Here is a 17,545-nt window from a genome sequence, read left to right as displayed (position 1 = left end):
TGCCTGCCAGTCAGTCGTCATGTCCCTGTTCAGATATGTCTGATTTCAGTCCACCACCACAGGGTTCCCTTTGCTTATTTGTCACTTCTTTCTCCCATGGTGAGAAACCTGGCTTTTATTATTCATAGTATATTTATTTAATGTTGGTATACACATAAAGTATTAATAGTTCCAGATTTGCTAACCCAGACCTTTGTGACCATATAATGTTTCATCTAAATTAGAACAGTTTTGAGAGGGAAAGGGGGATGTTATTAAATATTATTTAAGAGTAATTGGTGGAAACATAGACTTGTAGGGAAACTGGGAATTATGGCTCCCTGTGTATGGTACATATTTTACTAATTTATTATCATTATGGTTTATTTTTGTCTTTTCACTTTTCTAGCTTCATAAATTTCCTGTTGATGGATGCAAAAATCATTCTTGAAAACAATGGGTTGAAAGCTATTAAAATAGTGACTAGTAATTTATATACTTAATAGGAAGCATTTTCTGCAATCATTATAGACTGCTTTGGTGAAAATATTGAGTTCCTTCATTGTCAGATGGAGCAGAGCAATATTGCTATTCGTTTGTTTTGTCTGGATTACTTCTGTAAGTTAGAATTGGAATTTCTCAGGGTTTCCTTGAGATGTTCTTGCATTTAGTGCTTCAGAATTCTAAGTCTTAAAAAAGAACATCGGTCAAATAAATACTCATTTAAGATACTTGTCTGATGCTTAATAACATTTCCCTGTTAAGGTGGACACACGTTTGCAAAATGGATTTGCTCCTGGGATGAAGCTGGAGGTGGCTGTGAGAACAGATCCTGAAACCTACTGGGTTGCCACCATCATCACCACCTGTGAACAGTTGCTCCTTCTCCGCTATGATGGCTATGGGGAGGATCGGAGAGCAGATTTCTGGTGTGACATCAGGAAGGCTGATCTCTACCCCATTGGGTGGTGTGAGCAGAATAAGAAGACCCTTGAAGCCCCAGAAGGTAATGAAATACTTCCTATCAAGACGTGACATGATTTTGCTGTAAGAAAATTTGGATTGTCCACAATCTTGAGGTTTTCCGTCTCTCAAGCCTATAGGTTTACCCAGCTTTTCTAGGTTAGCATTTTGAGTGAAAATATTTATAAGGAATAGTACACATTTTCCTGTCTTTTAAAATTATTTTCTTTTTTTTTTTTTTTTTTTTTTTTTTTTTTGAGACGGAGTCTCGCTCTGTCGCCCAGGCTGGAGTGCAGTGGCCAGATCTCAGCTCACTGCAAGCTCCGCCTCCCGGGTTCCCGCCATTCTCCTGCCTCAGCCTCCCGAGTAGCTGGGACCACAGGCGCCGCCACCTCGCCCGGCTAATTTTTTGTGTTTTTAGTAGAGACGGGGTTTCGCCGTGTTAGCCAGGATGGTCTCGATCTCCTGACCTTGTGATCCGCCCGACTCGGCCTCCCAAAGTGCTGGGATTACAGGCTTGAGCCACCGCGCCCGGCCTTAAAATTGTTTTCTTTGCTCCATAAAGCCTCAGGTTTTTACGATGCTCATAGGGAACACTAGCTGCTTATCATCCTTTCAGACTGTGAGGTTCTCTGAGTTGGAGATTTGTAGATCTGGTTGTTTTTAAGTCCTTTGGGCCAGACTGATGTGCTGTTGATTTTCTTTTGTTTTTATTGTCCTCTCTCCTCATACCCTCAAGCAATCTGGTAATTAGGAACTCTTAAATGAACCAAATCAAGCACCACTCCAGAAGGAGTAGAAACCAAATTAAGCAGAAGAGAGACTAAATAAAGGCAAAAGAAAGAGAAGGGTGAGATGAAGGTGGGGAAAGATAAGAGGACTCTGGATTTAAGAAAATTCCTGAGTTGGTTGGGTGGGATGGCTCATGCCTGTAATGGCAGCACTTTGGGAGGCTGAGGCGGGTGGATCACCTGAGGTCAGGAGTTCGAGACCAGCCTGGCCAACATGGCAAAACCCTGTCTCTACTAAAAATACGAAACAATTAGCCGGGTGTGGTGGCGCACGACTGTAATTCCAGCTACTCAGAAGGCTGAGGCAGGAGAATTACTTGAACCTGGGAGGTGGAGGTTGCAGTGAGCTGAGATCGTGCCACTGCACTCCAGTCTGGATGACAGAGTGAGACGCTGTCTCAAAATAATGAAAACACCTGACTTTTGGTATTTTTCTTTTAACTTCTTTGATATAATTTCAGATTTACCGAAAGTTATAAGAATCATATGGAAAATTATTGGAGACTTTTTGCCAAGTTTCTCCAAATGTTGTTAATGTTGATATATATTATGTTTACTTTATCTTGTCTCTGCTGCTTTACATATGTTCTTTTAATGAACCATGTGAGAGTCAGTTTTAGACATGATGCCCTTTTATTCAAAAATGCCGTATATATTTCTGAAAACAAAGTATTTGTGTCACAGTAAAATATGAAAATGAGGAAATTAACTTTGATACGATACTGTTGTTTAATCTACAGATAGTACTCAGTTTTTTAAAAGAAACATTGTTTAATAAACATAGTCTTATTTTTATATTTATATCACTTTCTAGTATTTTTATTTTTCATTTCCATTTTCTTGAGGCAGGGTCTTGCTATGTCACCCAGGCAGGTCTCCAATTCCTGGGCTCAAGTGATTATCCTGCCTCAGCCTTCCTAATAGCTAGCACCACAGGCATAAGCCATCATGCCTGGCCCTTATTCAGTTTTCGGCCCTTATTCAGTTTTTACCAGCTATTCCAATAACATTTACAATAATTTCGTTCTATTTTACTTTTTGAGACAGAGTCTCGCTCTGTCACCCAGGCTGGAGTGCATTGGCATGATCCTAGCTCACTGTGTCCTTGAACCCCCGGGCTCAAGTGATTCTCCCACCTCATCCCTGCCAGGTAGCTGGGTCTACAGGTGTGTGTCACCACACCCAACTAATTTTTAAACTTTTTTTTTGTAGATACAGAGTTTTGCTGTGTTGCCCAGGCCAGTCTCAAACTTCTGGCCTTAAGTCCTCTATTTTTGGACTACTTTCTATTTTGTTGTTGTTTCTATAAACAATACTGAAATTAGCTATAAGCTGTTTCCTCTCCTTCAGCATCTCATTTCAGGTAATATCCTTTTACTCCCAGTTAACACTTAAAAGTTAAATAGTTAAATTACATGGCAAGAAAGCTTTTTTTTTTTTTTTTAAGACAATGAGTAGGCTTATACAACTATTCACGTTTTCCACATTCTTGTCCCATAGTTTTTATAGTAATACTGTAACTACATTTTCAGAGCATGCAGCTATTATATACCATAGTATCTCCCTTACAACCATCATTTAGTTTAAGTTCTATAGTTATATATATATTTAATTCACTACCATTTCTCATGCTAATGTTACCTCATTAATTTGCTCATCTGAAGCTCATTCCCTAGTGGACTCCTTAGAAAGGGCTCATGGGAACAATATTACTTAGTTCTTACCTGTTCATAACAGTTTGTATATAGCCTTTAGATCTGAAGTTCAGTTTGGCTAGATATAAAATCCTTCTCTCATATTTTCTCTTTCATTAAATTTCTTAAATATGTTACATTCCATTGTCTTTTGGCATAAACCATTGTTAATAACTCTGATGAAAATCTTGTTTTCTTTCCTTTGTAAGAAACTTGGTCTTTTTCCTAAATAGCCATGGTGTTATTTTTGCTTTAAAGTTCAGTACTTTCATTAGAACAATTTTGATGTAGCTGCCCTCATTTGATTTTACTATATACATAGTAATGCCTTTCAGTATGTATTACAAGGCCTCTTTCATTTCTGTAAGGTTTACCTGAATTATGGTCCAGCATGGTAGCCGGATTACACCTGTAATCCCAGCACTTTGGGAGGCTCAGGCCGACAGATCACTTGAGGTCAGGAGTTTGAGACCAGCCTGGCCAACATGGTGAAACCCCCTCTCCACTAAAAATATAAAAATTAGCTGGGCATGGCGGCATGTACCTGTAGTCCCAGCTACTCGGGAGGCTGAGGCAGGAGGCTGCTTGAACCTGGGAGGCAGAGACCATCCTGGCTAACACAGTGAAACCTCGTCTGCACTAAAAATACAAAAAGTTATCCGGGCGTGGTGGTGGGCGCCTGTAATCCCAGCTATTCTGGAGGCTGAGGCAGGAGAATGGCGTGAGCCCAGGAGGCGGAGCTTGCAGTGAGCCTAGATCGCGCCACTGCACTCCGGCCTGGGCGACACAGTGAGACTCCGTCTCAAAAAAAAAAAAAAAAAAAAGAAAAAAAAAAAAGAACATAGGTAAAGCAGTGGAGATAAGATAAATAGAGACCTGGGTGTGCTCATTGTCACTGGGTTTGTGTTTCTTGGCCTTTTCAGTGTCTAGAGTTAATGCATTTCTTCTTCTTCTCAGGATAAATTACATCATGATGCTTCTAATACAAATTCAGAAAGATAGTGCTTTCATTTAACTCATCCACCTAAGCTTTATTTCCTTTCTATCATGCTGAAAATCCTAGTTCTCAATTACACATTTCATTCTTTGTTAGCCAGGATGGTCTCGATCTCCTGACCTCATGATCTGCCTGCCTCGGCCTCCCAAAGTTCTGGGATTATAGGTGTGAGTCACCGCACCTGACCACATTTCATTCTTTATTTGCTTTTGCCTACCACGTACAAACAACTATTTCAAAGTAATAACATCAAGTCTACCACTAACAATAGGATTACTAAAAATAGCTTAAGATTTTTTCTTTGCATTTTTTTTATTGTTGTTGTTGTTGTCCTTAGAGTATATATCCCTAACTGGGGACGTACTTTCACATTTTACTGTATTTTAAAGTAATAGTTCCTGAAATAGTTCCTCTTTTGTGATTATCTCACAAGCTCCATATACAGTTAGGTTTCCTTGATTTTGCTTTATGAGGAAATCTGAATTTATTTGTTTACTTCTAATGGAAGAGTAAGTCCATTAACATTACACTTGTTGATATTATTAATATACATAGCCTCAATTTTATATTGTTAAATGTTACATACTTTGTGTGTATGTAGTTTCTTTTTAACTGTGTGATCTATCCTGTTTACACATATAGTTTCTCTTTCGGCATATAGAAAGGTTCTTATTTTTGTTCTACTGATTACCTTTATATAACACTTTGTAAGAAAATATTTTCTTTTAGAAATATGTACTGAAATACATATATGGATGAAATTGTATGCTATCTGGAATTGTCTTCTAACTGATCCTTGGTTGGGCATGGGCGGAGTGTGAGGTATAAGCCAGGCATTGGCAAATTATCTGTAAAGGGCAAGATAGTAAATATTTTAGGCTTTACTAATCATACAATCTCTGTCAAAGCTGCTAAAACGCTACCTTTGTAGTGTGAAAGCAGCCACAGACAATATGTAAACAAATGGATATGGCCGTGTTCTAGTAAAGCTTTATTAACAAAAATAGACAGTAGGCTGAATTAAGCCCATGGGTTGTAGCTTGTAAATCCTGGTTTAGATGAAACAGATTGGCCATGAGGTGACAGTTGTTGACGCCAGGGCACTTAGGATCATTTTTCTTTTTGTATGTTTGAAAATTTCCATCATAAAAAATAAAGTAAGGTACCTTCTGGATAAAATTTTAGGAACAGGTAGTTGGGCCTATTCTCTTTGTTTTATATACAACTCTTAATAAACTAACCAGAAAGTAGCTCCATCTAGAGAAGTATTTTTGGTTTTATTTTATCTTTCAAGCTCTCAAAGAAGCAGTATGTTTGACTCTTAGATCTTAAAATGAGAAATACCTCTAAACCATCTCCACTGGTTCGATTTCTGTGCATTCTGTTGGCTGGCATTTTGAGTAATCAGTCATTTATTCCCTCATCTAGGCATCAGAGATAAAGTATCTGACTGGGATGAGTTTCTGCGGCAGACCCTAATAGGAGCATGTAGTCCTCCTGTTCCACTGCTAGAGGGCGTGAGTATTACTATATGCCACATTGGCGTGGAAAACCCATCTGATCTTTCAAAGAATCTTAAAATCGGTTGCTTATTTATCACTCTGAAGCAAATAAACATTATTAGAGACATAGGCACAGGTATTGGGAATTTTAAACTTACCCTTAGAGGTTGCAAACTGGTGACTTGCTTAGTGCCTAAATATTTTCTGAATTAGTTGCTAACACATAAAAAATCTAATTTCCCAGATTCTTTTATACAGTTGGAAAATAGGACCTTCTGAGGGCTTTCACTCTGAAACTGAGCAGGGGTTGATTCTGCTTCAAGGTGGACATTGTAACTCCCACCCCAGGTGACTTGGAGACCCTCCACCCACCCTTTTTTTTTTGCTCAGAAGACATTGGACCTGTTGTAATCCTGCCTTCCACCTGCTTTTCAGCAGTCCTTTTAAGTTAGTGTAGCCTTTGAGCTTGTTAGTGAATATAGATCTCTTGACTTTGTGAAATGGATTTATTGGTTATGACATTTCTAAGTTATATCTTGTCACTTTCTGTCATACTGGCAAAATTCTTTGTGGCATATGTGAAATGCAATGTATAAAGGTTCCCATCCCTCTACATCATTGCCAACACTTGTTGTCTTTTTTATTATAGCTGACTTAGTGGGTATGAAGTGGCATCTCATTTTGATTTACATTTGTCTAAGGGCTGTTGATGTTGAGTATGTTTTTTTGTGCTTATGGGCCATTTCTGTATCCTTTTTGGAGACATTTCTTTGCCCATTTTTAAAGTGGGTTGTCTTTTTATTATTAAGTTGAATGTATTATTATGCATTCAAAATATACATGCATTTCAAAATATTGAAAATATTTTTCCCATTCTGTGGCTTTTTATTGTTTACAACATAAACATTTTTTATTTTGATGTAATCCAGACTATCTTTTTTTCTTTTGTTGCTTGTGCTTTTGGTATCATATCTAAGAAGGCTTTGCTTAACCCAAGGTCAAGAAGATTTACTCCTGTATTTTCTAAGAGGTTTATGGTTTTAGGCCTTACATTTACTTCTATGATCCATTCACATTCCCTTTTAAATTTTGATTGGTGAATACTCTATTTCAAACTGGTTTTTATTTTTTGTACTCTGACTCGTTTATTTATGCTTAGCCAGGGCCTGACACGTACTAAACACTCAGTAACATTTTAATGAATGGATGAATTGATAAACTATTCTACTCTTCATTGACCATGACTCTGCCATGCTGACTTTTAGCTCTGAATCTTTTTCTTCATTTGTTCATATGTCCTTTTGCATATCTGGATATGTAAGTGTCACAGAGCAATTTTTACTGGGAAAAAAATGTAAGGTTGTGTATTAGAAATGGTTAAATGATAACTTGATAATGAATTTCTTTTCTTTATTGTAGTTTTTAATATACTTTTAGATAGTGAGAGTTAAACTTTTCCTTTCCATCGCTGTAATCAAAAGCTTTTACTCTGTTCATTTGAACATTGTTATGACATCAATAAAAAATCAGAAACAACTGAAATACTATCTGCAGGTAACTGGATAAATTATTGCCCATTTACAATGTAAAATATCATAAAATACTATAAAACATGAGGAAGAGTTATATATGCTATTATAGAAAGATACCTATGATGTACTAAGTGAAGAACAAATTAAGAAACAGTATGTAGTGTTTCCATTTTTCAAAAAATAGAAACAGACTGACTGGCAGAGGTGAATATTGACTTGTATGGAGAAAAACAGTGTATGCCAAAGTGTTTCTTGTGGTTCTTTCTTTGAGGTGGGATTATAGGTGACTTTGACTTTTGTCATGTTTGATTTTTTTCTTTAATGATGATGATGGTATTTTGATATTTGCTTTTTTTTTTTTTTTAAGACAGAGTCTTGCTCTGTTGCCTAGGCTAGAGTGCAGTGGCATGATCTTGGCTCACCATAACCTCCGCCTCCTGGGTTCAAGTGACTCTCCTGCTTCAGCCTCCCAAGTAGCTGGGACTGCAGGTGCCCACCACCACGCCCGGCTAATTTTTGTGTTTTTAGTAGAGACAGAGTTTCACCATGTTGACCAGGCTGGTCTTGAACTCCTGACCTCAAACGTTCTGCCCACCTCAGCCTCCCAAAGTGCTGGGATTACAGGTGTGAGCTACCATGCCTGGCCCATATTTGTTTTATAATAGATGAGGAATTATTATATTTTAAAAATTCTTACTAAATAAAACTACATAACATAATCCTAGAGAGAGAGATATGTTAGAGCAATTTTACTGCATTATAGATAGATTTTCTTTAAGATAAACATTTTCATATCACCTAGAAATAACACTGTAAGAGGTTTGTATGATGATAGACAATTTAGTGTCAGTGGCTTTTGAATGGGTAAAAAATATGAAGGCTGGTCTGAGATCATTTAGAAGGTGGTTTTTCAAAAATATTATGTTAATTTCTCTTACTGGATTGTTTCACTTTTTAATCCTACAGCTCCGTAATGGGAGGAATCCTTTAGATCTCATTGCTCCAGGATCCAGGCTAGAATGTCAAGCTTTCCAGGACTCTTTAAGCACTTGGATTGTTACTGTAGTAGAAAACATTGGGGGAAGGCTGAAGCTACGTTATGAAGGACTTGAAAGTTCTGACAATTACGAACATTGGTTGTATTACTTGGATCCATTTCTTCATCACGTTGGTTGGGCTGCTCAACAGGGATATGAGCTTCAGCCTCCTTCAGGTGAAGAGTAATAGAGCATTTTTCTTCTGTGGCATTAACATGCTATGTTATTAATATCTATGAGGCTAAAAAAAATACATTCTGTAATGAAAACCTTTGTTAATTATCATAGTAGAGCTATTACAAAACAGTTTATGTGGAGTTGTTAAACTAAGTACCTATTTTTCTTTTTTGTTCTTGTTGTTCTGCTTTTGTTTTTGTTTTTTTTTTTTTTGTTTGTTTGTTTGTTTGTTCTTTGTTTTGAGACAAGAGTCTTGCTCTGTTACCCAGCCTGGAGTGCAGTGTCATGCAACCTCCACCTCCCGGGTTCAGGCAGTTCTTGTGCCTCAGCCTCCCCAGTAGCTAGGATTACAGACACACGCCACCATACCTGGCTGATTTTCGTATTTTTAGTAGAGACGGGGTTTCACCATGTTGGCCAGTCTGGTTTCGAACTCTTGACCTCAAGTGATCCGCCCACCTTAGCCTCCCATAGTGCTGGGATTACAGGCATGAGACACCGTACCTGGCTAAGTGCCCATTTTTCTTTTCTTTTTATTATTTTTATAATTTACCACACTTATTGATATACCTCATAGACTTCTGTGCCAACCCATACTGACCCTTGACCTAGATAAAATAAAGAAAAAATTATCTAGGGAGCATTTAGCTAGGTATATAGAAAATTGGGTCACAGCAAATTGTTAATTAAAAGAAATACCAATAATATTGGTATTTCTGGAGTTACTGTTTAAATCAATTTGCATTTATTATTATGTGCCCCAATTTGGATGTTATATTACAATTTTATGGATTACAGCAATCCTTATGATCTTACTGTAGGTATTTTCATAAAGCCAAGCTGTCCAAGCTCTTCATGGAGCGAAGTGCTGAAGTTAAGGTGCAAGTTCTTTAAGTGTAGAGGGATATAAGTGGGCTTGAACCCTTTTCTAGTTCCAGTGGAAATTGACTTTTTTTATGTGAATGCTTTCGGGACAGGTAAAAAGTATAAGTTTCTCATCATCTAAAGCATGTTGTCATGTTTTATTAAAGCCATCAGACATCTAAAAAATGAAGCTGAGTGGCAAGAGATTTTGGCCAAAGTGAAAGAAGAAGAGGAAGAGCCATTACCATCTTACTTATTTAAGGTAAAAACAAAACATTTGATAGATCGGTATTGCTCCACTTACAGTAGAGTAAAGCAATGCCAGGGGTGAAAGTGTAAAGTAGCCCCTGCAGTCGGTAAGAATGGAGGGTGTGTTAGCGCTGGACTGGTGATCATCCTTGTTTTCTTCTAACAGTTGTCTAGATTTTCTCCCCAAGTTCTCCTGAAGTGGTTTGAATCTTTTCTACCCTTAACTATATATGCCTAACTTATAAAATAAATTTGTTTTTTCCTCCAGATATTCCTTGTCTTTGAATGTAGAGAGTAGAAGCACTTTCTGTGTTTTTGTTTTTTCCTGAATAGTTTTTTCCAGAGAAGAAAATTATATTGGCTAGTTTTGCACATTTAAAAAAAAGAAGAAAACTATAGGGTTTACCAGAGCTGGATATTTCTGTTGATCACAGTAGGATTCAGCTACATGTAAGTGTAAAATTGATTCAGATACTATGTTTTCATCCCCTTTTGGTGTCTGCATTTCAGGACAAACAAGTTATTGGCATTCATACATTCTCTGTAAACATGAAATTGGAAGCTGTAGACCCCTGGTCTCCTTTTGGGATCTCTCCGGCTACAGTTGTTAAGGTAAAATGGGGATAACTCTCTTGGTAAGAATCTCTGTCAAGGTGACTGGTTTAGGAAATTGGTAGTGTTTTGATCTTTAAGCTCTATTGATCCAACCCATTTTTCCTTCTAAGCCGTGCAGTTAGAATTACTTCTGCGCACGTTTTGTATTTGTCCAGTTTGCTGTGGCCCGTTCCTTCTTCAGAGCTTGGTAACCCTAGCCAAAGCAGTCTTGGGCCTGGGCACTAGATTAGTAGGGGACGCATTCTTTGGGGCAGGCCTAGCTGTATATAAGTAAAGGAAATTTAACTCCTTTAGGAGGCAGGGTATCTGTAAAGTTGGAGGCAGGCAGTCTCATCAACGTCTAACTAGATGCAGAGCTCTTTGGAATGAGGAGATGAGTTGGGGATTAGGCAATTAGTGTTAAAAGTTCTAGCAGTGGCCTGGCTCCAGCTATGTATTCCAGATTCAGATTTAATCCTTTGGAATACTGACAAAAGTAAGAAATAAGGTTATCAAGGCCCTGCTCAGTCACTACAACTGAGGCATTGGCCAGAGAATTTCAGTTTCCAACTAGAGCAGAAGCACATTTACTGAAAATAGAAGCCAAAGTTGAATGTGACTAGAGGAATAGTTGCTTGGGTGCTAAATTGTCTGATCTATTGAGATTTAAGTTTTCCCTGTCTTGGAAGAAGATTATTCTCAAAGCAAGGAGGGATTCTGAGCCTGAAAGTGGGGCCAGAAGGCCCTATCTAGAGTCTGAAGGGAGGGCTAGTGGGAAGCCAGAGGAGGTTCATAAAGTTGTCTCTTTGGCTGGGCTCAGTGGCTCACGCCTGTCATCCCAGCACTTTGGGACACCAGGGCAGGTAGATCACCTGAGGTCGGGAGTTGGAGACCAGCCTGACCAACATGGAGAAACCCCGTCTCTACTAAAAATACAAAATTAGCTGGACGTGGTGGCGCATGCCTGCAATCCCAGCTACTCAGGAGGCTGAGGTGGGAGAATCGCTTGAACCCAGGAGGCGGAGGTTGTGGTGAGCCAAGGTTGTGCCATTGCACTCCAGCCTGGGCAATAAGAGCAAAACTCCGTCTCTAAATAAGTAAATAAATAAAGTTCGTTCGTTGGCATTTGAAACTGGGCTAGAATTTGTAAAACGAATATACAGTAGCATAAGCTTAAACTAAGCTTCTCACTAAGTTTAGACTAAATTTTGTTCAGAGCCCAACTACATGGGTTTGGATCCAGATTTTGCTTCTTCCTCATTTTGTAACCTAGGGCAAGTTATTTAACCTGTGTTTGAACTCGTTCTCCTTATCTGCAAAATGGAGTTGATAGTGGTACTTGGGCCAGGTGTGGTGCTCAAGCCTGTAATCCCAGCACTTTGCGAGGCTGAGTCAGGAGGATCACTTGAGCCCAGGAGTTTGAGACAAGCCTGGGCAATATAGCAAGACCACAAAAATTAAAAAATTAGCTGGGCGTGATGGTGCATGCCTGTTGTCCCAGGTACTCAAGGGACTGAAGTGGAAGGATCAACTGAGCCCAGGAAGTCAAGACTGCAGTGCTTCAGTGAGCCACGTTCATGCCACTGCACTCCAGCCTGGGTAACAGAGCAAAACCCTGTCTCCAAAAAGTATATATGTATTTTTTATATATATATTTAAAAAATGGTACTTACCTCTTTCGATTAAGAAGATTGAAACTGAATTGATACATGAAAAGCATTTAATTAAAACAGTAATTATATGCATTATATAACACAGAGCTAACATTTAATGTTTAGTATTAATACCCACATGATTATGAACTTTTGTAATATGTTTGGCTGTGCCAAGAAAAAAGCACATGCATTTGTCTATTTCACCTATTAATTGCATGTATAGGTTTTTGATGAGAAGTACTTTCTGGTGGAAATGGATGACTTGAGACCTGAAAACCACGTGCGGCGATCCTTTGTGTGCCACGCCGACAGTCCTGGCATCTTCCCTGTGCAGTGGAGTCTGAAGAATGGCCTACACATCAGCCCCCCTCCAGGTGCACATTTGCTCTTCTGAGTTGTTACTTGAGAGCTTCTCCTTAAGATAAGATGGCATTGCTTAAATCTTTTGTCCCTCTTCTCATGCCCTAGCCTGTTCCTAACGTTTTTGGGGTCTGAGAAAAGTGTAAGGAAAGGTCTAGATTCCATATATTTACATATTTCAAAGTCATAAATTGAGCTAAAAAACTGTTAAAGAGAGTGTGTGGACCAGGCACAGTGGCTCATGCCTGTAATCCCAGCACTATGGGAGGCCGAGGTGGGCGGATCACGAGGTCAGGAGATCGAGACCATCCTGGCTAACACGGTGAAACCCCGTTTCTACTAAAAAATACAAAAAAATTAGCCGGGCGTGGTGGCGGGCGCCTGTAGTCCCAGCTACTCGGGAGGCTGAGGCAGGAGAATGGCGTGAACCCGGAGGCGGAGCTTGCAGTGAGCCGAGATTGCGCCACTGCACTCCAGCCTGAGCGACAGCGAGACTCCATCTCAAAAAAAAAAAAAAAAGGAGAGTGTGTTCTATCCTCTGACTTTGTTATCTGTGCCCTCATAACCCCCTAGAAAGCCAGGTTCCAACCTGGGTTCTATGCTGGCTCCTTAGTTCCATTTATGTCTGTTAGGGGTGGCAGAGGGGTGGGCTTGGATGCACAGTGAGCATTGGGGGCTGGCTTGTGAGAAGAGGCCATAGAGCCAGAGTTAGAAGGTAGATTACTGATTATCTTTAGGTGTCTGAGTCTTATCATGGAGGGAACTTTCTAGAGAGAGGTTTATGGTGAAGAGTAGGACTCAGGCAGTAGGTAGGAAAATAAAAGCTCGTTTTCCTGATATTTGCAACTTTGCAAAATATAGTCTTTGATCCTTTAATCAAGGCGCTTAATTAATGGTTTTAGTTGAGCTTGACTGAAATTTTTAATATTTTTAAACTTAGAGAATCTAGAACATTTCAGATGTTTATCTGATTTTTTAATATTAGCAAATCAGATTATTTGATTGGCAGTCTATGTATATGTTATTAGTAGGTTTTCAGTAAAGCATAGCATCACTTTCTAAATGGTGACTGCTGGAACACTGGGCTGGAAGTATTCTTTCGTGTTAACAAGGGTCATACACTCAGAACCTTTTGTCTTTCATTAGCTTTTATTCATCCAACAAACCTTTAAGTAATGTTTGCTGTAAGCCAGGCATTGAGCTTATTCCTAGGAAGAGTGACAAGCTCAATGAGTACAACCCAGCCCCTTCAAGGGGCAAATAGGCGGAAATATCAACAGAACTTCCTAGATTCTCCTCCATTAGTGAACACAGCAGAAGAATGCCTGGTTGGAGGGTATGGTGTGGAATAGCCACAGAAGGAAGTTCTTGCTTTGCAGGTACGCTCTGGATATCCCAAGTTCTTTACTCTTCTTGCCACTTCTGTATGAAAAGGAAGAAACAATTGTTAAAAACACTGAAGCTTTCAGTGTTGTTATAGACAAATCAACTGTGTCTTTGTAAATAGAGGGAAGGTAGTAGATAACTGAAAATGGCAGAAAATGTACTGTCAGGAATTGAGGTGGGGGCAAAGGGAGAACATAGTGCCAGTCTCAGGTAGGCAGGGACTGTTGGGCTGTCAGAGGGCATAGACTTGAGTAGCCTGTGTTTTGCCTGTGAGACATTAAGCTCTCGGGAGGCTGAGAGCAACGCAGACACAGTAGGCAGTTGGGCCTTGCTCAGCTCTTTGCATGCAGATGGTTCTGAGTCAGCACCAGCTTGGAGATGCTTCCGTCAAGAACCTTAGTAGACTTAAGTGGGGGCGCTAAGCTTGTTTTTTCTAAAATAAACACATGATTTAGATTATAAAAGCATTGATATTCTGTAATATATGAATCTGAAAATGACAAGAGCATTTGTATCAGTGATATCTCAGACACATTTCAGGAAATAGCTTTAACGAAGAAAAAAAGTCTTCGTCTTTGCAGATTAACTAGTACTATTTGCTGTCTCTTTTCCTTAAGAGCCTGAGCCCTTTAGAATTGACAATAAGAGTGGATTTATATATACAAATCAAATCCAGTCATAACTATCTTAAATTCTTTTGGCAAATCGCAACTAATCATATAAAATAGTGCTCAAAATAAATGCCTAGTTTGAAATTTGAAAGTTTAAAAATTTATCCAAAGAGTCTCATTGTCTTATTACAGTTTGACCAGAGTTGCTCTGTTTTATAAAATTAACAGTGCTCTAGATTTATAGAATGCTTTTTGCCCCTCTAAAATGATCAAAGTTGTCAGACTAGCAGCACTGGAAGTTGTGAGTGGACCCTTGGTGAGTGGTGAAGCCAGGCAAGCATGTGCAGTGTGGCAGTGTGAATCATTGTTCATTTGTCCCCACCTAGGCTACCCAAGCCAGGACTTTGACTGGGCTGACTACCTCAAACAGTGTGGTGCTGAAGCTGCTCCCCAGAGGTGCTTCCCTCCGGTGAGGACCCCCACGACCTCATGGCTACTATGCAGGGCTGCGGGGACTGCTGCGTTTCCCTTGCTTTCCGTGGTTATTACTCTGAAGATAATCATCTCACTTAATCCAGATGAGCACAGTGGTGATTGTAATCACATGGTCTAAAGGAAAATACATTTACTGCAGAAGTGAATCAGTTAGTTTGCTAATTAAGTTAGTTTTATAAGTTTATTGGTTTTATTTTTTCTTAGCTGAAATCATGTGAATTTGAAATTTTATGATTATTTTTCATGATTCAATAATAGGAAAAACTGTTGAAATATTAAGTGGAGAAAAATTGTTAAGCTTATTTAAATTCTTCTATCCAAATAATATATGCATGTGGTTTAAAAAGCCATGTAGCAATAAAAGGCTTAGAAGGTAAAATAGCCGTCCCCGCCCTACCCCTTTTCACAGTCTCCCTTCCGAGAAGTAACTACTTCCTGTTCTTCTCACTGTAATTCTAGTAGTTGTATTTCTTCATTTTCAAAATGAAAAGCTTCTATCTTTTGAGTCATTTATTTTAGACATGTCACTTGGTTCTAATTTTAAAACTTTGACTTTATTAAAACAAATTAACTTCACCCTGTCTTATGGTGCTGAGTCTGTTGGTTCTATATTATGATAAATTAGCATTTAGTTATTTTTTGTTTCCTTTCCTCTCTGTCTTACCCTGTTCTTCTTCCTTTAGAGTTATATTACAATTTTTGGTTAAATACAAAATGAGTTTTTTACATTATGATATGCATTCAAATATTACTCACAGCTGAGCACTACAATTTTGTTTTGTTTTGTTTTGAGACAGAGTCTTGCTCTGTCACCCAGGCTGGAGTGCAGTGGCATGATCTCGGCTCACTGCAGCTTCTGCCTCCCGGGTTCAAGAGATGCTCCTGTCTCAGCCTCCCAAGTAGCTGGGATTACAGGCGCCCACCAGCACACCCACCTAATTTTCATTTTTATAGTAGAGATGAGGTTTCACCATGTTGGCCAGGCTGGTCTCGAACTCCTGACCTCAAGTGATTTGCCCACCTCAGCCCCGCAAAGTGTTGGGATTACAGGTATGAGCCACTGCACCTGGCACTGCAGTATATTATGATTGTTTCTTTTAAAAAATTTTTATCCTCAGTATTAATTTCCTTGTTTTTAATTTACTTAATTTTCTTTTATCTATTGCTGCTGCTTTCCACACCTCCCAGTAGTCTCTCATTAGCAAAAGCAGTCACATCAGGAAATTTGTGATTCCTAACACTTTCGTTAAAGAGACATCCCTCTTAGCAACCTCCACTCTCTGTCTCTCTGGATGGGTTGCTCTTTAGACTTGCCGTGTAGTTTTTGTGGGTTTTATTGTTGTTGTTTGTTTTTTTTTGTTTTGTTTTTTGTTTTTGTTTTTGTTTTTTAGACAGAATCTTGTTCTTGTCACCCAGGCTGGAGTGTAGTGGTGTAATCTCAGCTCACTGCAACTTCTGCCTACCGGGTTCAATCGATTTTCCTGCCTCACCCTCTTGAGTAGCTGGGAGTATAGGTGCCCGCCACCATGCCTGGCTAATTTTTATATTTTTAGTAAAGACTGGGTTTCACCATGTTGGCCAGACTGGTCTCGAACTCCTGGCCTCAGGTGATCCGCCCACCTCGGCCTCCCATAGTGCTGGGATTACAAGTGTGAGCCCTTGTGCTGGCCTTGCTGTGTAGTTTTAATCGTGGAAATACCCTTGTCACCCAGGGAATTGCCCATTCCCTTTTTGTATGATTTGGGGTCCCTTGTTTTGTAGAGATCTCATGGCCTCCTCTTCCTTGGTTTGTTTCCTTGTTTTGACGGATTCCCATCTCTCAGTAGCTTCCCGTAACAGGGTGCAAGGGAAGTAAAGTTTTGTCGACACTGTATATTTGAAAATGTCTTCACTCTACTAACTTGATTCATAGTTTGGCTCAATGTGGACGTTAATTTACTTGAGAATTCTGAAAACATTGTTCACTTGCTTTCTAACTTCAATGTTACTGTCAAGAAGTTAAAAGTTACAAAGCTATTCTTATTTTTGTTCTTTTGTAGATGACAGGCTTTTTTCCCCCTCTCTGGAAGGTTATAGAACCACTTTTCACAGTGATGAATCTTGATGCGAGCCTCTTTTCATCCACTGTGCTGGGTTCTCAGTGGGCACTTTCTCTCTGGATCTTCATGCCTTTCTGTGTTGGGAAATTTTTTTGAATCACTTCTTTGATTTCCTTCCTTCCGTTTTATCTCTTTTCTCTTTCTGGAAGTTCTTTTATTTGGTTGTGGCCCTCTGGATCAAACCTCTGCTTTTTTAATCTTTTTATCCTTTGTTTTATGTTTCTTAGTCTTTTTGCTTTGTTTTCTGGAAGATTTCCTAAACTTTGTCTTTTGACCTTCCTTTTGAGTTTTTAATTTTTGGCATCATGTTTTTTATTTTCTGGAACTCTGAATAGTTCTTTCTCTCTCTCTCTCTCTCTGTCTGTCTGTCTGTCTGTCTGTCTGTCTGTCTTGAGATGGAGCTTTGCTCTTGTTGTCCAGGCTGGAGTGCAATGGCATGATCCCGGCTCACTGCAACCTCTGCCTCTCAGGTTCAAGAGATTCTTCTGCCTCGGCCTCCCTAGTAGCTGGGATTATAGGTGCCCACCACCACACCCAGCTAATTTTTGTATTTTTAGTAA

The 17,545-nt window shown here is 39.2% G+C and overlaps 1 protein-coding gene across 7 annotated transcripts in view; it reads left to right on the top strand.

The window, feature by feature from the left end:
* LOC105480565 (Scm like with four mbt domains 1) overlaps window positions 1–17,545 on the top strand; it is a 150,043-nt gene that overhangs the window by 113,146 nt on the left and 19,352 nt on the right. For all 7 annotated transcript variants that reach the window (XM_011739637.3, XM_071091902.1, XM_071091899.1 and 4 more), the window contains 7 exons: window positions 745–985; window positions 5,853–5,941; window positions 8,425–8,671; window positions 9,704–9,798; window positions 10,296–10,397; window positions 12,258–12,408; window positions 14,778–14,860. In XM_011739637.3, the coding sequence (XP_011737939.1) occupies window positions 745–985; window positions 5,853–5,941; window positions 8,425–8,671; window positions 9,704–9,798; window positions 10,296–10,397; window positions 12,258–12,408; window positions 14,778–14,860 (1,008 nt within the window). The remainder of the gene's footprint in view (window positions 1–744; window positions 986–5,852; window positions 5,942–8,424; window positions 8,672–9,703; window positions 9,799–10,295; window positions 10,398–12,257; window positions 12,409–14,777; window positions 14,861–17,545) is intronic.

Source organism: Macaca nemestrina, chromosome 2 (genome assembly GCF_043159975.1).
Source record: "Macaca nemestrina isolate mMacNem1 chromosome 2, mMacNem.hap1, whole genome shotgun sequence".
In the NCBI taxonomy this organism is placed as follows: domain Eukaryota; kingdom Metazoa; phylum Chordata; class Mammalia; order Primates; family Cercopithecidae; genus Macaca; species Macaca nemestrina.
The sequence above is the reverse complement of the archived record's forward strand: the minus strand, read 5'-3'. Positions and strand labels throughout refer to the sequence as shown.